Source organism: Protomyctophum bolini (assembly GCF_963924005.1).
Source record: "Protomyctophum bolini genome assembly, chromosome: 16".
In the NCBI taxonomy this organism is placed as follows: domain Eukaryota; kingdom Metazoa; phylum Chordata; class Actinopteri; order Myctophiformes; family Myctophidae; genus Protomyctophum; species Protomyctophum bolini.
In genome coordinates this window covers 41,481,864-41,499,910 of record NC_137877.1, presented here as the reverse complement: position 1 = coordinate 41,499,910, position 18,047 = coordinate 41,481,864, and the positions used below count along the sequence as shown (strand labels likewise).

General features: G+C 50.3%; 2 protein-coding genes across 4 annotated transcripts in view; one reads left to right on the top strand and one right to left on the bottom strand.

Annotated features, from left to right (window-relative positions):
• The window catches only part of plekhm3 (pleckstrin homology domain containing, family M, member 3), a 465,291-nt gene that overhangs the window by 245,586 nt on the left and 201,658 nt on the right, over nucleotides 1-18,047 (bottom strand). The window lies entirely within an intron of this gene.
• Nucleotides 1-18,047, top strand: part of ranbp2 (RAN binding protein 2) — a 42,975-nt gene that overhangs the window by 11,416 nt on the left and 13,512 nt on the right. For all 3 annotated transcript variants that reach the window (XM_080786357.1, XM_080786356.1, XM_080786355.1), the window contains exons 13-28: nucleotides 721-882; nucleotides 1,498-1,635; nucleotides 2,847-2,978; nucleotides 3,373-3,588; nucleotides 4,419-4,502; nucleotides 5,260-5,410; nucleotides 5,680-5,774; nucleotides 5,876-6,895; nucleotides 8,230-10,502; nucleotides 11,860-12,310; nucleotides 12,948-13,118; nucleotides 13,880-14,388; nucleotides 14,899-15,034; nucleotides 15,452-15,598; nucleotides 15,720-15,838; nucleotides 17,355-17,471. In XM_080786357.1, coding sequence (XP_080642483.1) covers nucleotides 721-882; nucleotides 1,498-1,635; nucleotides 2,847-2,978; nucleotides 3,373-3,588; nucleotides 4,419-4,502; nucleotides 5,260-5,410; nucleotides 5,680-5,774; nucleotides 5,876-6,895; nucleotides 8,230-10,502; nucleotides 11,860-12,310; nucleotides 12,948-13,118; nucleotides 13,880-14,388; nucleotides 14,899-15,034; nucleotides 15,452-15,598; nucleotides 15,720-15,838; nucleotides 17,355-17,471 — 5,921 coding nt within the window. The remainder of the gene's footprint in view (nucleotides 1-720; nucleotides 883-1,497; nucleotides 1,636-2,846; nucleotides 2,979-3,372; nucleotides 3,589-4,418; nucleotides 4,503-5,259; nucleotides 5,411-5,679; nucleotides 5,775-5,875; nucleotides 6,896-8,229; nucleotides 10,503-11,859; nucleotides 12,311-12,947; nucleotides 13,119-13,879; nucleotides 14,389-14,898; nucleotides 15,035-15,451; nucleotides 15,599-15,719; nucleotides 15,839-17,354; nucleotides 17,472-18,047) is intronic.

Sequence of the window (18,047 nt, the reverse complement as noted above, 5' to 3'; positions counted from 1 at the left end):
ACAAGTATATATTGTTGAGGAACAACTGAGCGACGAACAGTAGGACAGCTGAGAGGGAAGAAAGGTATTTATATCACAGCGGGTAGGTGTGTGTGTGTCGGTGTCCGTCCACCGGGAGCAGGCCGTCACTGTCGACTCTCGCACTTTATTTGTTTATTGTCACAAAACATACATTAACCACTTCAGCCCTATATACGTTTCGGCCATTTAAAAATGGCAGATCTACAGGCTCTCGCTTAAAGGACCACTTCACCACTTTTCAACCTATCTTCATATAATAGGTCCTCACTAATAATCATGAAAAAAACAACTAATAATCATGAAAAAAATGGCACAATTGCTTTCTGTGTCTCATAGGAGGGCTGTGGGCAGTTCAGAAACCGTCTTCCAGTGACATCATAGATGGGGAATGCAAGCTAATAGAAACTGCAGACTTTCTAGTCCTGAAAAGTTGCAATACGAAAATGGAAAGCTTCGTTCTCACGATAATGAAAATCAAAAAATGTTTGTAAAGAAATCTTGTTTAAAAATGATCTGCATAATGATGATGTCACTGGAAGACGGTTTCTGAACTGCCCACAGCCCTCCTATGAGACACAGACTGAGTAGGAAAAAAATTGTGCCATTTTATCATGATTATTAGTGAGGACCTATTATATGAAAAGTGGTGAAGTGGTCCTTTAAGTAAAAAGTATTTATTTATTCTCCACCCCCTTGCAGGGCGTGGCCGCCAACTCCTACTACGAGCAGAAGGAGTATGTGAGCCGCAGCGACCACTACTGGAAGGTGGTTCTCCCCCTGCTGGACAAGATCAGGAACAGGCGCAGCATCCCCGAACCGCTGGACCCGCTGTTCATGCACTTCCTGTCCCGAGACATCCAGGTGCGTCACAAAATACCTCCCGAATAATGTTTTTTGGGGCAATCCTGGACTGTATGTCTTCCATAGAAGCATCTCTTGTACTGAAACACGTCGCAGTGTGACGTGTTGGGGAGCTTGTAGAGCTGCTAGTTTCAGTTGTTTTAAAGGTAGAGTAAGTGATTTCACTCAAAAAACCTTAGGTTTCGTTTTTGGCTGTGGGACCTAAGCCTTCGTCCAATCAGGATAGAGTCAAAAACGAAACCTTTTTGACCCCCAGGGGTTAACTGGGGACAGGGAGGAACTCCTTATATGGTCAGCACACTCTATAGTAGAGAGGATTATCACAACAAAACAAAAAAATAAGTGATATTTTAATTAAGTGAAATCACTGAATATACCTTTAAGATGAAAGAGTATTTGGAGTTGTCAAAGTAGGAAAAGAAAACGTGTCCGGAAGTATCTTCCATAAAACCCTAATGCTCTCCAATATATCTTCCAAGCGTCAATCTAGAAAACTGGATCACACAGTCCTACATGAGGTCATTGTTTAGGAAACCTTCATGCTGTTTCACGAATCACAGATTTGTGAAAAATCCCTTTTGACACTAATCCTAATCTGAGGTGCGTCATTCTCAGGTCTCAGCGGTGAAGGGTTACGAAGAGGAGGCCATGATCTCCTCGGGCACCCTGCTGGACATCGAGGGGAAGACGGAGGAGGCCATCGCCGTCCTGGAACCCATCGACAACCTGTCGTCCGCCTGGCTTCTGGCACAGGTAGGCTGTGGGGTGAGGGGTGCACCCGTCAGGTAGACTGAGGGGTGCTCTGGGGTGAGGGGTGCACCCATCAGGTAGGCTGTGAGGTGAGGGGTAGTGCTGCCGTAATTGTCCAAAAATTGGATTTGGATATTCGTTTTAAAAACCCACGTGGATTCGAGCCATTCGGATTTCGGATTTCAATTCGAGCCATTCGGATTTATTAATAATTATATTTACACCAATACAACCTGAGACATAACATTTAAGATCGCATTGCTGGCGCAACTCTCTCTCTCTCTCCGCGCATTGGTGCTGCTGGAAACCGAGTTGGAACACAACGCATGCATTATCCCTTCTCCAGTAAAACTTCACAGACATTTTTCTTAAATGAGCAATCCTACCACACAGCCTTATCAAAACGAGGCACGGAGGCAGTATTAATTCACAGAACAGAACACATTGCTGCTGCTAACGGACCCATACAGGCGGCACCACATTTCATCCTTACGCATTTTATTTATCTTTTTATAATTTCCTGAAGGATGAAGTCGCTTCGTGATTGAAGATTGATGAGTAATAGATCTGTGTGTTGTCTAAAAATATACTCTCCCGTCTGTCCGAAACAACACCGAAGCAAACTAAAGCCTGTCCGAGATTCTGATCACTAGATACCGTTGACGGAAGATTTCACCCCTCTGAGCAGCGTACACCCCACTGCGCAAAGAACGTAAAAGGCGCCCTGTGCTCACTATGCAGGCTGCGCTGCATAGTCTGCGTCTAGGAATAGTGCCTCGAATAGAGTACGAGGCAGCTGATTTATTCTTCAATGTATGCCTGTGTCGGTGTGTCGCGTGGCAAATATAACTAATCTACAAGCTCACAAGTCACAACGCTTCGCTTACCCATGGCACCGTCTCGCGAAAACTAATAATAATAATAACTTAAAATATATTTTTTATTATTTTTAATTCGAATCTTAATTTCATATATTCGGTTATTCATTAAAAAAAATTGATTCGAAAATATATTCGGATATAGAATATTCGTTGGCAGCACTAGTGAGGGGTGATGCAGGAATCACCCGCGTCGCTCCAGACAATGCCTTGGTCCGACATGTGTTGCGCCGTGCTTGCGGTTGGGGTTTGGTTAGGGTTTTTTGGGCATGGTACCGATCTATTGACAGACGGACTGTTAGTATGTTGGAACTAAAGCCTGATCCGTGGGTGCAGATCTACCAGCGTCTGTCGGAGGAGGCGGGCAGCGGCGTGGACGAGACCCAGGACCGATGCGTCATGTTCCTCAAGAAGTTCAGGAGCCAGCTGACCAAGATCTGCAGTGCCAACGTGGAGCTCCCAGAACAGGTGACAAGTGACCTTTTTTAAAGGTAGAGTCAGTGATTTCACTTAATTCAAATATCACTTATTTTTTTTGTTTTGTTGTGATAATCCTCTCTACTATAGAGTGTGCCGACCATATAAGGAGTTCCTCCCTGTCCCCAGTTAACCCCTGGGGGTCAAAAAACCTTAGGTTTCGTTTTTGTTCTCTATCCTGATTGGATGAAAGCTTGTGTCCCAAGGCAAAAACGAAACCTAAGGGTTTTTGACTGAAATCACTGACACCCCCTTTAATAATTCAAAGCAACCTTATAATGCCTCAAATGTGTGGTTTCTTCAGCTGGTTCGGCCCCTTAAAACATCATCGTTTCATCCGCAAGTATTTTGAGATGTTTATATTTATCTTCCATGCGTTGAGCAGCTGCCGGTGTCCTTGGAGGAGGTGATGGACCTTCTGAACGAGGTCAACCAACAGCTGGGGGAGAGCGGCGACGGTCTGGAGGAGGACGAGGAGATGGAGGAGGAGGGACTGCCCGCCCACTCCAGCCCGGTGGAGCTCAGCCAGTCGGGGGCCATCAGGTTCCCGATCACGCCTTCGCCCAACAAGAGCGCCCTGTCTCCCTCCAAAAGACCCCTGGTACGCAACAACTATTTACCTGCTCGATTTCTCCCTCCAAAAGACTCCTAAATAACTGTATATATATATTACAGATTATTATATATAAATGTATATATACAGTATATTATATATATATATATATATATATATATATATATATATATATATATTATTATATACCGGTAATAATTAGTTATATTATATATATATATTATATATAAAACCTGCATGCATGTCGGGTTAGAATGGTGGTCCCTTATTGGCTGATGATGGTGACGTAACTAAAGTACGTTTCTAGGTCTGTATAATGTTTAAAGGATTTAGAACAGCAGTTGTAGACATTAGTTAGTAGCAGTACTTGCGCGCTCTGCTTGTGCACTAGTGGGCCATTAATGGCCTACTTGTGCGCAAGTTGGCACCTTGGCAGAGTACATTTCTAGTATTTTTTGTACTATTTTGAAAATCATTTTAAAATAGTTCAACTAGCCGATCCACTGCGACACTAGTTGAACTATTTTAAAAGTTTTTTCAAAATAGTTAAAAAAATGGCAAATATGTCTAGGGATAAAGCTTAGTTGGTGGCACAAGATATGTGCCTAAATTTGACTGAGGGACTGCCATTGGATTTTTTTTTCTTTTTTAAATTCATGTCCTATGAAAGCAGGGAATCATAGCTTCAAATTGACATATTGGTTGTTCAGTTTGACCCACTTGTTTTGGAGATATGGCTTATAGATTAATGTCTTGCAGAGAAACATTACACCTAGCTACATTTTGAAGCATTTATTTCATATTTACATGTCGATTTCAGAAGCAAGACGCCACCTCATTGGTTCTTGTCCTTTCAGATTTCCCCCAAGACGCCACCCCATTGGGTGGAGGACCAGAAGACCCTCCTCCAGACGCTCATTCAGCAAGTAGAAGCACTCAAGGTCAGTTTAAAGACACCTTTTATCAGATCTGACAGACCTGGAGTCGCATTACAGCTGTGTTTTTAGATCTGACAGACCTGGAGTCGCATTACAGCTGCTGTTTTTAGATCCGACAGACCTGGAGTCGCATTACAGCTGCTGTTTTTAGATCCGACAGACCTGGAGTCGCATTACAGCTGTGTTTTTAGATCCAACAGACCTGAAGTCGCATTACAGCTGTGTTTTTAGATCCGACAGACCTGGAGTCGCATTACAGCTGTGTTTTTAGATCTGACAGACCTGGAGTCACATTGCAGCTGTGTCAGAATTTGTCCTAATTCTATTGAGAGGATGGCGCCTTGAGATGCAGCATCTCGTTTTTAGAGGGGGTCCTATAAATACAACATTACAGCAGTGCAAGTACACACTACGCAGTACTAAAGACACATAACATAACATACAGTACAAATACACAGGACATACAGGTACAGTTAGCTTGCTCCCTTTCAGAACGAGGTGTTTAACACCAAGCTGTTTGTACTGGTCAGCACGACATGTTTAACGCCAAGCTGTTTGTACTGGTCAGAACGACATGTTTAACACCAAGCTGTTTGTACTGGTCAGAACGACATGTTTAACACCAAGCTGTTTGTACTGGTCAGAACGACATGTTTAACACCAAGCTGTTTGTACTGGTCAGAACGACATGTTTAACACCAAGCTGTTTGTACTGGTCAGAACGACATGTTTAACACCACGCTGTTTGTATACTGACCAGAACGAGGTCCATGACCTGAGGCACAACGCCAGCGGGAACACCACGGGCTCTCCTCACCACAGGATGTACGGAGAGAGCTACGGAGCCGCCGAGGGCCTCCAGGAGCCATACTCCCACCCCGCACAGTCCTACGGAGGAGCCCCCCTGACAGGTACGAGCCATACTCTCACCCAGCACCGTCCTACTGACGGGTAAGGCCATATACACCCACCCAACACAGTCCTGGTACCCACCCAGCACAGTCCTACCGGGGAGCCCCAGGTCAGAGAACTGCTGCCAGCGCCCAGTCGTCGGGGGGGGGAAAGAACATTTTAGAATTTGCCTCTGAAGATCCATCCTTTAAAACCCCCCTTTTATATAAATAGATAATTGAAGAACGTGCACCTTGTTTATAATGATTGTCTAACGCTCTTCTTTCAGTGTCCACCACGGGTCCGTCTGCATACTACAACCAGTCCCCCGCTTATAACAACCAATATCTCCTTCGCCCAGCGGCCAACGTCACCCCTACCAAGGTACTTGCTTATCTCCTGCTATTGATGGCTTTGTTTTATTGTTCTTGCTCTGGTTTAGTGAATCCAACTAATGTCGTCGTCGTCCCCTCTCTCGTTCACAGGGCTCTATGTATGGCCTCAGCCGCATGCCGCCTCCCCCGCAGCACATGTACGCAGCCTATCAGCAGCAGCAGACCACCCACACGCCCCCCCTGCCCCCCGCGGGGGGGTACCCTCCTCCTCAGGAGCAGCAGGTGTTCTCGCTCTCTCCGTACAGCGAGGAGTACTACGGCCAGCCCGCCGCCAACAACCCCCCCCCGCTGCCCGAGCCCGGCTACTTCACCAAGCCGCCGCCGCCCGCCACGGTGCAGCCGCCGGTGGCGAAAGGCGACGCGTCGACCGTGGCGAAGGCCCTGGACTTCGGGAAGATCGCGTTCGCCCCCGCCGCCCCGGCGTCCTCCGACGGCCCCAACAAGGTGCCGAGCTTTGGGGCCGGCGTCGTGGCCCAGTCCACGCCCGCGTCCTCCTCCTCCTCCTCCTTCAAGTTCAAGTCCAACTTCAAGTCCAACGACGGTGACTTCACCTTCCCGGGCTCGCCCGGCGGGGGCAAGCACAGCGAGAGCCTGCTGGGTCTCCTGACGTCGGACCTCCCCCCCACCAACAGGACGGACCCGCAGGCCGAGCTGAGGCCTCCGGGCGGAGGCGGCCCCGAGCAGTCCGCCCAGCCTGGCATCTTCACGTTCGGCAACAAAGGCGCCGGCGGCTTCTCGTTCGCCGACGCGGCGCAGAGCTCGCTGGGCGGCGGCGGAGGCGGCGCGTTCGCCAACGCAGAGCAACCGTTCCGATTTGACGACGCGGGGGCCCCTCCGGGGCCCACGCCGCCCATCTTCGGGATGCCCGCGGCGGCCACGGAGAGCGACAACGAGGACGGCGGCGGCCACCAGGACGAGGATGAAGACGGGCCGCACTTCGAGCCCATCGTTCCGCTGCCCGACAAGGTGGACGTGAAGACGGGCGAGGAGGACGAGGAGGAGATGTTCTGCTGCCGCGCCAAGCTGTTCCGCTTCGAGCCCGACACCAAGGAGTGGAAGGAGAGAGGCCTCGGCAACATCAAGATCCTCAAGCACTGCCTGTCTGGGAAGGTACGGAACCGTACGATGATGGGGCTTCACTTCTAGTCAGTTTTACTAGTCCACTAGTTGAGTTGTTTAACCCATTCTGACCTGAGATCAGATTCATACGAGGTTTCCACTGGGACACACACTGGTCTGATTAACCCATTCTGACCTGAGATCAGATTCTAAAAATCGTTCTTCGATTTTTCAAAAATAGCAGACCTACAAGCTCGTAGCGCGCCACTCGGTGGCGCGCTATGAGCTTGTAGATCTGCTATTTTTCAATAGCTAAAGCATAACATGATGCTAACACCAAAACGGGTTCCCGTTCAGAATGGGTTAACCCATTTAGACATCGAAATTTAAAAAAAAATATTTTTTTAAATGTATTTTTTTTTTCTGAAAAAACTTCATGTCTCTATATCAGTGGTGCTCAATATTTCATGTCAAGGACCCCCAAAAATATATGAAATTGGCCACTGACCCCCCCCAACTGAAAATGTGTTGTTTCAGGGACCTGCTCCCAGAAGCAAAGATTTGAGTTAAAAACGTTCGCTCTGAAAGAGTGTATATATTCAAAGTTTTGCACCACATGCGCGCCACTGTAGATCTGCTATTTTTCAATAGCTAAAGCATAACATAATACTAACAGCAAATGCGGTTCCCGCCCCAAAATGGGTTAACTACCTATTATGTAATTATTTTTTATTTAGTTTGGAAATAAATATTTGTACATTTAAAAAATTTGCAAATTGGTGACTTAAGCAATAAGCCACGAGAGGTCTCAGGTTGCAGCGTATTTTACACTGGCTGGGGGCGTAGGCAGCCAGTGTAAAATACCCGGTAAGCTGGGGCCTCGAGTGGCTTATTGCTTTTCTAAAACGGTTACAAACCTATAGCAATATTAACCTAATAAAACTATTGAATTCACAAAAGTAGCTACGCTATACGCTACCAGAGCGAGCCACATAACTTCCTTGTTGTGCTCGGCAAGTAAGGCTATCTGACGAGAGAATAGCGCTTGATGTTTTTACGCGGCTGCCTGGAGCCACACATTCACAGTCATATGAGCCGGGCGGTGCTTAGACGCCCGCACGGCATGTGTTTGTAAATCAATCAAGCGCTCCCCTTCCCCAATTCAGCTACAAGGCTGCAAGATGATACAAAGTGATTGAAGGAGTGGGTTATCGGTGAAATTTACACCGGTCACGTGACGGTAACCAGCCAATCAGAATGAAGTATTGGGACTACCCATTTTAGAATATAACTTCTGGTGTCAGGGCCTACCTAGTTGTGACGTCATCCCCTCCTTATATAAGGCATCTTGCCAGCATTAACTCCGTCTCCTACTGTGTCTATAGGTGCGCCTGCTGATGCGGAGGGAACAGGTCTTGAAGATCTGCGCCAACCACTACATCCTGGCCGACATGCTCCTGAAGCCCAACGCCGGCTCCGACAAGTCGTGGGTGTGGAACGCCATCGACTACGCCGACGAGCAGCCGCGGACGGAGCAGCTCGCCATCCGCTTCAAGACGGCGGAGGAGGCGGCGCTCTTCAAGACGCAGTTCGAGGAGGCGCAGAGGATCGCCGCCGAGGCGCCGCCGGAGTCGCGCGGCGACAACGAGGAGATGGAAGAAGAGGAGGCGGCGCCCGTCACTCAACCCCTGGCGGCGAGCGCGTTCGGAGGCCAGTTCGTGCTGAAGAACGGCGAGTGGGACTGCGACGTCTGCTGCGTGAGGAACAACGCCACGGCTACAAAGTGCGTGGCGTGTCAGAGCGACAACCCCAACGCTTCGTCGCAGCCGGACGACGGCGGCGGCGACGCCAAAGGCCCGGCGGAGGAAGGCTCGGCCTCGGCCTTCTCCTTCAAGTTCGGGACGGACTCGTTCAAGCCCGCCAGCGCGGGCACCGGGTTCACGGGTTTCGGGGCGTTCGGGGCTTCGTTGCCCTCTTCCTTTAAATTTGGCACGAGCGCCGCCGCCGCCACGCCCGCCGCCGCAAACGTGGAGGACCCCGCCGCGAGCAAGCCGCCGCCGCCGTCGTCGACCACTCCGTTCGGCTCCGGCTTCGCTCAGTTCGTCAAGCGGTCGGGGCAGTGGGACTGTGACACGTGTGCCGTGAGGAACGACAGCTCCGCGGACAGCTGCGTCTCCTGTCAAACGCCCAACCCCTCCTCCTCTAAGACAGCCCCGCCCCCCGCCGCGGCCAAACCCTCCGGTCCCGCGTTCGGCTCCGGGTTCGGGATACAGTTCGGCAGGAAGCCGGGCCAGTGGGACTGTGCCACGTGCTGCGTGACGAACGAGGCTTCTTCGAGCAGCTGCGTTTCTTGTCAGACCCCCAACCCCTCGGCACCACCGACCACAGCAGGGCCACCTGCACCACCTGCCCCGAAGCCCTCCAGCACCGCCGCGTTCAGCTCTGCATTCGGGGCACAGTTCGGTAAGAAGCCGGGGCAGTGGGACTGCGGCGTGTGCTGCGTGCGAAACGACGCCTCCGTCAACAACTGCGTGTCGTGTCAAAGCCAGAACCCCTCGGCCACGACGGACGTAGAACCTCCGCCGGCCCCCAAGCCCTCGACGGCCGCTCCGGCGTCAACCTTTGGAGCTGCTTTCGTGAAGAAGGACGGCCAGTGGGACTGCGACACCTGCCTGGTCAGGAACGACGCCTCGGCCTCTCACTGCGTCTCCTGTCAGACGCCGTGCCCCAACGCCCCCGCCGCCGCGCCAACGCCGCCGTCTTCCCTGGCGGCCATGTTTGCGAAGAAGGGCGGCCAGTGGGACTGCGACACCTGCCTGGTGAGGAACGACGGCGCGGCCTCTCTGTGCGTGTCGTGTCAGACTCCTAATCCCAACGCCAGTAGTGCTCCGGCCGCTGCGACCGCCGCCGCTGCGCCGTCCAGCTCTGCGTTCAGCTTCAGCTTCGGGACTAAAGACTCGTCCGGTGGCGGTCAGCCTGCTGGAACTGGCTTCACGGCACCCTCTGGCTTCACGGCACCTGGCTTCGGCAGCTCCTTCAAGTTCGGCCAAAGCAAAGAGACGATCTCCCCTGCTGCTTCTTCGTTTAAGTTCGAGGCTCCGCCGTCTGCGGCTAGCAGCGGCGGCGGCGCCGCAGGCTTCTCCTTCACCATGCCCCCGTCGTCGTCCGGTGGCTTCAAGTTCGGCACTCAGGACGCCGGGAAGGAGAGCGAGGAGCCCGCCGTGGAGCCACCGGCCGCGACGGTGACGGCGGGTTCCGCCTCCATGTTCCTGAAGAACATCGCCGATCAGCACCGGGAGAAAGAGAAGGAGAACGTCGCAACGGCGTCGCTGGAAGACACCGACCCGGACAATCCGCTCTTCAACGTCAAGCCTGACACCCTGGGCTTCGGAGACGTGGCCAAGACGGAGTTCCAGTTCGGGCAGAAGGACCCTCTCTTCAAAGGCTTCTGTCGCGCCGGCGAGCAGCTGTTCTCGTCCCTCCCGCCGACCCCCAGGAAGGGCGCCGGGGAGGCGGCGGGGGAGGAGGACATGTACCGCACGGAGGAGGAGGACGACATCCAGTTCGAGCCCGTGGTCCCGCTGCCCGACATGGTGGACGTGGTGACGGGGGAGGAGGACGAGCAGGTCATGTACTCGCAGAGGGTCAAGCTGTTCAGGTTACTGTACTTTCGCTTTATTGCTTTATTTCAGTGTTTCTGAGAGATAACGGGAAAACTCTTGAGAGCGTAAAAATAGTGGTCCATTATTTGGTTTCATGTTACGCTCTCAAGAGTTAAAGGACAACTTTTGTTTTTTTTCAACCAAGGTTCATGTTTTAGGTTATTATTAGAGAAAGTAAAAGATGAGTGTTCATTTTTATTTTTTCATTTGCTGCTTTTTTTCGTTTTAGGTTTTAGTCCTACTCGACCCCAAGAAATTACATCTGGCCACAAAAGATCACAGGATCTACTGAATGTGAAGGAGGCCTACTGGGGGGAAGCCATACTGTGGGCTGTATTTTGCGTGTCTTAAGTACCAGGTCTTTTTCCCTAACTTGAGTAAACTAAAGACCTGGAGGCGTGATCAATGCCATTTGGCTATTCTGAGTGGCCAAAGAGCATTGACCACGCCTCCAGGTCTTTAGTTTACTCAAGTTAGGGAATAAGACCTGGTACTTAAGACACGCAAAATACAGCCCTGCCAAAAACATAAGCCAAATTCCAATGCCCAAAATCTCGGCCACTCGCTCACTCACACTCGCTCACTCCAGCATGGAGGTGTTACGGTGTAATTGGTGACCTGCTGAAATATGTGACAATCGTCTAGAGTCTAGACAATCGCATAACGTCAGTGTCCAAATGTAAATCGTTGCAGTTTGTTCATTAGCAGAGTTCAATCTAGCGGTATTCAGGCCACGTATTTAAAGACCTCCATGTAAGTTGTGCCAAGTCCACAAGATGGTAACATGTTTCGGCAGCTCACCAATTTCACCATAATTTGCCATGCTGGAGTGAGCGAGTGGGAGTGAGCGAGTGGCCGAGATTTTGGGTATTGGAATTTGGCTTATAGGCTCAATATGCCAGTTTGACACATTCAGTATAGATTGAGCTTGATTGATTGATAGATTGAGTATTGAGCTTGTAGGTCTGCAATTTATGAAAAGTCGAACGACTGACATAGAAACATAGCTTTTTCAGAAAACTGTCAGAATTTAGAAGATTTCTTTTCATTTTGACGTCGGGCCTAAATGGGTTAAAAAATCACACCTGTGTGAACCAAGTGGTGCAACTCCCCTCTCTCTCTCTCTCTCTCTCTCATTAGAGACACAGCACTACCCCTCTCTCTGTTTCTGGCGCCCCCTACTGCTATTAATAAGTAACATACTCGTGCTCATTGACGTACACAAACTCGTGCTCATTGACGTACACAAACAGGTACACGGACATTGCAAGCTGGTTGTAGAAGTGGTTGCACCACTTAAAAAAAGAAAATTAAATGAACCGCTGTTTTCCATTGTGTTGTTGTTTGTTCCAGGTTCGACCCGGCCATCAGCCAGTGGAAGGAGCGCGGCGTGGGCAACCTCAAGTTCCTGAAGAACGCCACCAACGGCCGGCTGCGCGTCCTCATGCGCCGCGAGCAGGTGCTCAAGGTGTGCGCCAACCACCTCATCACCACCACCATGACCCTGAAGCCCCTGGCGGGCTCCGACAAGGCCTGGATGTGGCTGGCCAACGACTTCTCCGACGGCGTCACCACGCTGGAGCAGCTGGCCGCCAAGTTCAAGACGCCGGAGCTGGCCGAGGAGTTCCGCGTGAAGTTCGTGGAGTGCCAGCGGCTGCTGCTGGACATCCCGCTGCAGACGCCGCACAAGCTGCTGGACACGGGCCGCACGGCGCACCTCATCCGCAAGGCGGAGGAGATGAAGTCCGGCCTGAAGGACCTGAAGTTCTTCCTGACCGACGACAAGACCAAGATGGGGAGCGAGGTATTTAAAAAAAAAAATGTAATAAAAACAACATTACAGATATCACAAAAGAGGTAGGGGGGGGGGAATTATTGATTTAACCCATTTAGGCCTGACGTCAACATTAAAAAAAAAAAAAAAAGTTTGCTCTGAAAGAATATATATTCAAAGAGATTTGAGCCGCATTTTTACGATTTTTCAAAAATAGCAGGACCTACAAGCTCGTGGCGCGCCACTCGGTGGCGCGCTATGAGCTTGTAGATCTGCTATTTTTCAATAGCTAAAGTATAACATAATGCTTAGTTTAAACACCAAAAGGGGTTCCCGCCCAGAATGGGTTAAGTCATTAATTGAGAATTGATAACCGTATCGATCGATAAAGCGGTTAGTTGATAAGTGCCTTTTTTTCAACTAAGAATCTTAATCTCCCTTTAATGTCTAACATACAAATCTATTGTTATAAGAAGACATTGTTATTCGATGTGTATGTATGGTATCTAAAGAGCACAAAGTACCTTTTCTGAACGCACCTTCAAGTATCGCGAGACTTCCTACCGCTTCCTGTCTGGCAGCCAAATCTCGCGATACTTCGGAGCCAGAAACAATACCTGCTGCTGTTTAGATCCTCAGATAAAATGATATACTGTCTGCACATCAGACGCCGTGCCCCAACGCCCCAGCCGCGCCGCCGCCGTCTTCCCTGGCGGCCATGTTTGCGAAGAAGGACGGCCAGTGGGACTGCGACACATGCCTGGTGATGAACGACGGTGCGGCCGCTCTGTGCGTGTCTTGTGAGACTCCTAATCCCAACGCCGGTGCACATCGAAAAGTAAGTGATTAGAAAACAACCTGTGATATGTCCTTCTGTTATTTTCCACAAGTGATTACTTTACAAAAGGTCTCAATTGTTCATAAATAATGTTTGTTATGAGCTGAAACGGTGGTGAACGGTGGCGTTCGCTGCGGCTGGCGGTTAATCAAATATTTATTTGACCATTTGAGATACAGGTATCTTTGTACGAGGAATACAATTAAATCCACCCAATGATAGAACTGCCAAAATTTAGACTAATTATTAACTGTTTAATTGATTAATTTCCTAAAGACGATGAAACGATTAACGATGAACTATTAAAACTTTTACCGCCATTGCCGAAAGCCCTTCGGCAATTGCTTTTAATTTTATAGTGCATTCGATCAAGCGACCCATAATGCTACTCACGTTAGCCGGTTAGCTAGCTGTGTTGTTAGCACGGCACTGGATCGTTAATTTTAGGTCGTCGTCGCCATAATAATCCATTCTATCCGTTTCTTTCAATCGCCTGTATCTCCTATTCCTTGTCCCAGATGGCATTTTTGGTCAAAACGGCGTTTCTTTGACGGCACAGAGCCGAGGCTGTGTAGATTCCCAGAGCTCCGGTCTGGATTCAGATTGTCAATAAGGAAAGCTCCGCTCCGTGTAGTTTCCAAATTTAGGTCTACGGCAAAATGACGGCTTTTCCAAATAAGAGCTCAAATTTATAAAAATGCTGGCGTGAATTAGGTCCTAGTTTTTCAATAAATGATAGCAACAAATGTGTTTATCCCTAGAACGAGGACCAAGGCCAAGTGGACACGCCGACGTCGCTCATCACCGGCCCCGCCCTGGAGTGGGACAACTACGACCTCCGAGAGGACGCGCTGGACGACACCACAGACACGTCCTCCGTCTACGCAGACGACACCGCGGACACGTCTGGCGTCTATGCAGACACCGCCGACACGTCCGGTGTCTTCGCAGACACCCCCTCCGGTGTCTACGTCACCCCCGGCGGCTCCACCAGCCCCGTCTCCATCACCGCCGTGCGAAAGAACCTCTTCCGGTTCGGCGAGGCCACCGGCGGCTTCAACTTCAGCTTCCAGCCCATCGTCAGCCCGGCGAAGTCCCCCCCCGGCAGACTGAACCAGAGTGGGGAAGGGGAGGGGCCAGGCGCCGCAGCCGCAGCCTCCCCCGGGGGCGGGGCGGGCGCGGACGACGAGCAGGACGCCAGTCTGGAGGAAGAGCGTGGCGACGGGCAGTACTTTGAGCCCGCCGTGCCGCTGCCCGACCTGGTGGACACGTGAGTTAAACGTTTTCTATGGCAGTCGTTTCCCCAACAATAAGGGCCGTCTCTCGGCCTCCCACCTCTCTCCCATTGTTTACATTGTGTTTTTATTTTCCTAGAGGGCCGCAGCACCAGGAGGGGGGTGGCCTTACTGGGCTGCGTTCGCACATTCAAGACACCCTGTCTTGTGTCTGTGTATAATAATGGCCGCTCCGATGTATTTCCAATGGAAGCCCATATGGTTTGACCAAACATTTTGTTTGATGGGGGGAGGGGGGGGGGGCAGAACACATCCATCAAAGCTGTGTTCAGACACAAGGCAAGTGTCTTGAATGCAGGCCATATGTCGACCCTGCCCGCTCACCTCCGCACCTAGGCAGATATACACAGAGTGCTCGTAGATCTGCTATTTTTCAATAGTTAAAAGTATAACGTAATGCTTCAAACACGGCCTTCAGGTCTAAATTGGTTAATCGGTTCCAGTCCCAGCCCCCATCGAATGGTTTTTTTCTTTTCTTCTTCCAGGTCCACAGGGGAGGAGGATGAGCAGGTGGTGTTCTGCAACCGGGCCAAGATGTACCGCTACGACAAGGACCTGAACCAGTGGAAGGAGCGCGGCATCGGAGACCTGAAGATCCTCCAGCACCACCACACACACAGGGTGAGACCTTTGACCTTTTAACCTCTGACCTGAAGATCCTCCAGCACCACCACACAGACCCCGTTTCCAGACCTAAGCGGAAAACGGTTTTGCGCTGCGGACAGAAAAAGCTGTCCGCAGCTTATTTTCAGATCAGCAAGGCGTAAAACATTCAAATAATAGCAGTAATGCAATACAGTGAGGACATGAAAAACAAGGAATTTAAATGCAAGAGTGTAGGTCTTGAGCTGCGCTTAAAAAATGTCTACAGAGGCTGCCTGTCGACGCTACAGAGTTTGTTCCATGCCGTCGGCCCGTCAAATAACTGCGACTAGACGCTTATGTAATGATTGACTCCTCTCAGGTGAGGCTGATCATGCGGAGGGACCACCAGGTGCTGAGGCTCTGTGATTGTAACCTCCCCCTCTCTCCCCTCAGGTGAGGCTGATCATGCGGAGGGACCAGGTGCTGAAGCTCTGTGCCAACCACTGGATCACAGCCGACATGAAGCTGGAGCCTATGAAGGGCTCGGAGAAGGCCTGGATCTGGAGCGCCATGGACTTCGGAGAAGGGGCCGACGGCAGGGTCAGTGTCCATTAATTTTTTTTTACTCATTGATGTCTGTCTGAATTCCAAAATGAAAACGAAATGGAATTTCAGTCAAAAAGACCAGGATTAAAACTAAATGAAAACTCGTCAACCTCAGGTGGAGCAGCTGGCCGTCAGGTTCAAACTGCAGGAAATGGCCGACACCTTCAAAGAGGCCTTCGACGAGGCCAAGACTGCCCACGACAGGGACCACCTGTTGACCCCAAGGACCCCCAGGTAATGATACTAACCACCTGTTGACCCCAAGGACCCCCAGGTAATACTAACCACCTGTTGACCCCATAACAATTAAAATAACAATTGAACGCACAGAATATCAACATGAAGCAACTGGAATAACACGTTATTTAAATGGTAGTGGATGGAGAGAGAGAGATTTTTGTCCAACCATGAAATGGCAACCAATGGGTGCGAAGAGGGGCCCAACCACGGGTGGGACTTGACAAAGGTGTGAATTGCGATCCGTCTCCAGTAATTCTATACCCTGACACTCTGAACATTCTGAATCTTATTTCGTTTCACTTCATCATTCAGACTGAAAGCCCTCCCCACGGCAGCAGTTCATGGGATGGGTGTCGTCACAGGGGCAGTCTTCGGCGATTGGTTCATTAACGTCATACCAACCAATCGGAATAGTAGGAAAGCAGATGACGTTGTTGTCAATGTGGCTATGGCTAACCCATTTTCTAACCAAACAAACACAGCCAACAAGCGCTACTAGTATGTCTACAAAAGCGGTAAAATATGTCCGTTTATAAAACCTCTCGTGTCTGTAAAGAAACTATTTATCATACGTCGGTGAGCACTTACTATGAGACCTAGCAGATCATGTCTGTGTGTGTGTCTGTGTGTCTGTCTGTCCCGCTTTTGTGCCCATATATGGAGCTGAGTGAATTGTGTCACCATGACTCAGCCATAACCATATAAGGAGTCCCCAAAGCAGCTGTCTGTCTGTCCCGCTTTTGTGCCCATATATGGAGCTGAGTGATTTGTGTCACCATGACTCAGCCATAACCATATAAGGAGTCCCCAAAACAGCTATATAAACCCAAATATGTACGAGCTGCGTTCGCTTCCCACGTTTGCGCGTCTTACTGGTAATAGCCAGATTGATACGGTCGTGAGTTACCGCAGTGGGGTCAGCCATGTTTGTTGTCGAACGCTGTTGAGTGACGGGGCTGATGGCCCAATCGGGTGAATCGGCTGCTGCTGAATCGGATTTCCAAACGACACTGACGCCGCCGTCGTAGGCAGAGAGACTCCAGACCTGAATCGCCAGAACACGTTTTCTTAATGGGCGTGGCTAGCGACTCCAGGGCTGGAGCCAGGCTAGTAATTGCGAATGCAGTGAGCACTTACTATGAGACCTAGCAGATCATGTCTGTCTGTCTGTCTGTCTGTGTGTGTGTCTGTCCCGCTTTTGTGCCCATATATGGAGCTGAGTGATTTGTTTGTGATTGATGCAAGTGTCTGTCCCGCTGTTACGTCACCATGACTCAGCCATAACCATATAAGGAGTCCCCAAAGCAGCTATACGTCCAAAACCCAAATTTGTACGAGCTGCGTTCGCTTCCCGCGTTTGTGCGTCTTACTCGTTATATGTAACTAATGATGGTGACTGGCCTGCTCCTTCTCTTCCTCCTCCCCCTTCTCTCTCTCCTCCTCCTCCCTCCCCCACCTCCTCTTCCTCCTCCTCCCCCTCCTCCTCCCTCCCCCACCTCCTCCTCCTCAGGGTGGCTACGCCTCAAGACGCCGCAGCGTCCTCCGCGGTCTCTCCAGCGCCGCCCGTCGCCTCTACGCCCGTCTGCTGTGGAGAAGCAGCCATCGCCATCCTGGAGGAGACCACCAGGTAATTAATTATTCACGTTTGTAGTTCTTCCATCCCGGAGGAAACCACCATGCTTGTAGTTCTTCCATCCCGGAGGAAACCACCATGCTTGTAGTTCTATTACCCCGGAGGAAACCACCATGCTTGTAGTTCTATTATCCCGGAGGAAACCACCATGCTTGTAGTTCTTCCATCCAGAAGGAAACCGCCATGCTCATAGTTCTATTTATCCTGGAGACCCATCAGGTAATTAATTATTCATGTTTGTAGTTCTTCCATCCCGGAGGAAACCACCATGCTTGTAGTTCTTCCATCCCGGAGGAAACCACCATGCTTGTAGTTCTTCCATCCTGGAGGAAACCACCATGCTTGTAGTTCTTCCATCCTGAAGGAAACCACCATGCTCATAGTTCTATTTATCCTGGAGGAGACCATCAGGTAATTAATTATTCATGTTTGTAGTTCGTCCATCCCGGAGGAAACCACCATGCTTGTAGTTCTTCCATCCCGGAGGAAACCACCATGCTTGTAGTTCTATTGTCCCGGAGGAAACCACCATGCTTGTAGTTCTATTGTCCTGGAGGAAGCCACCATGCT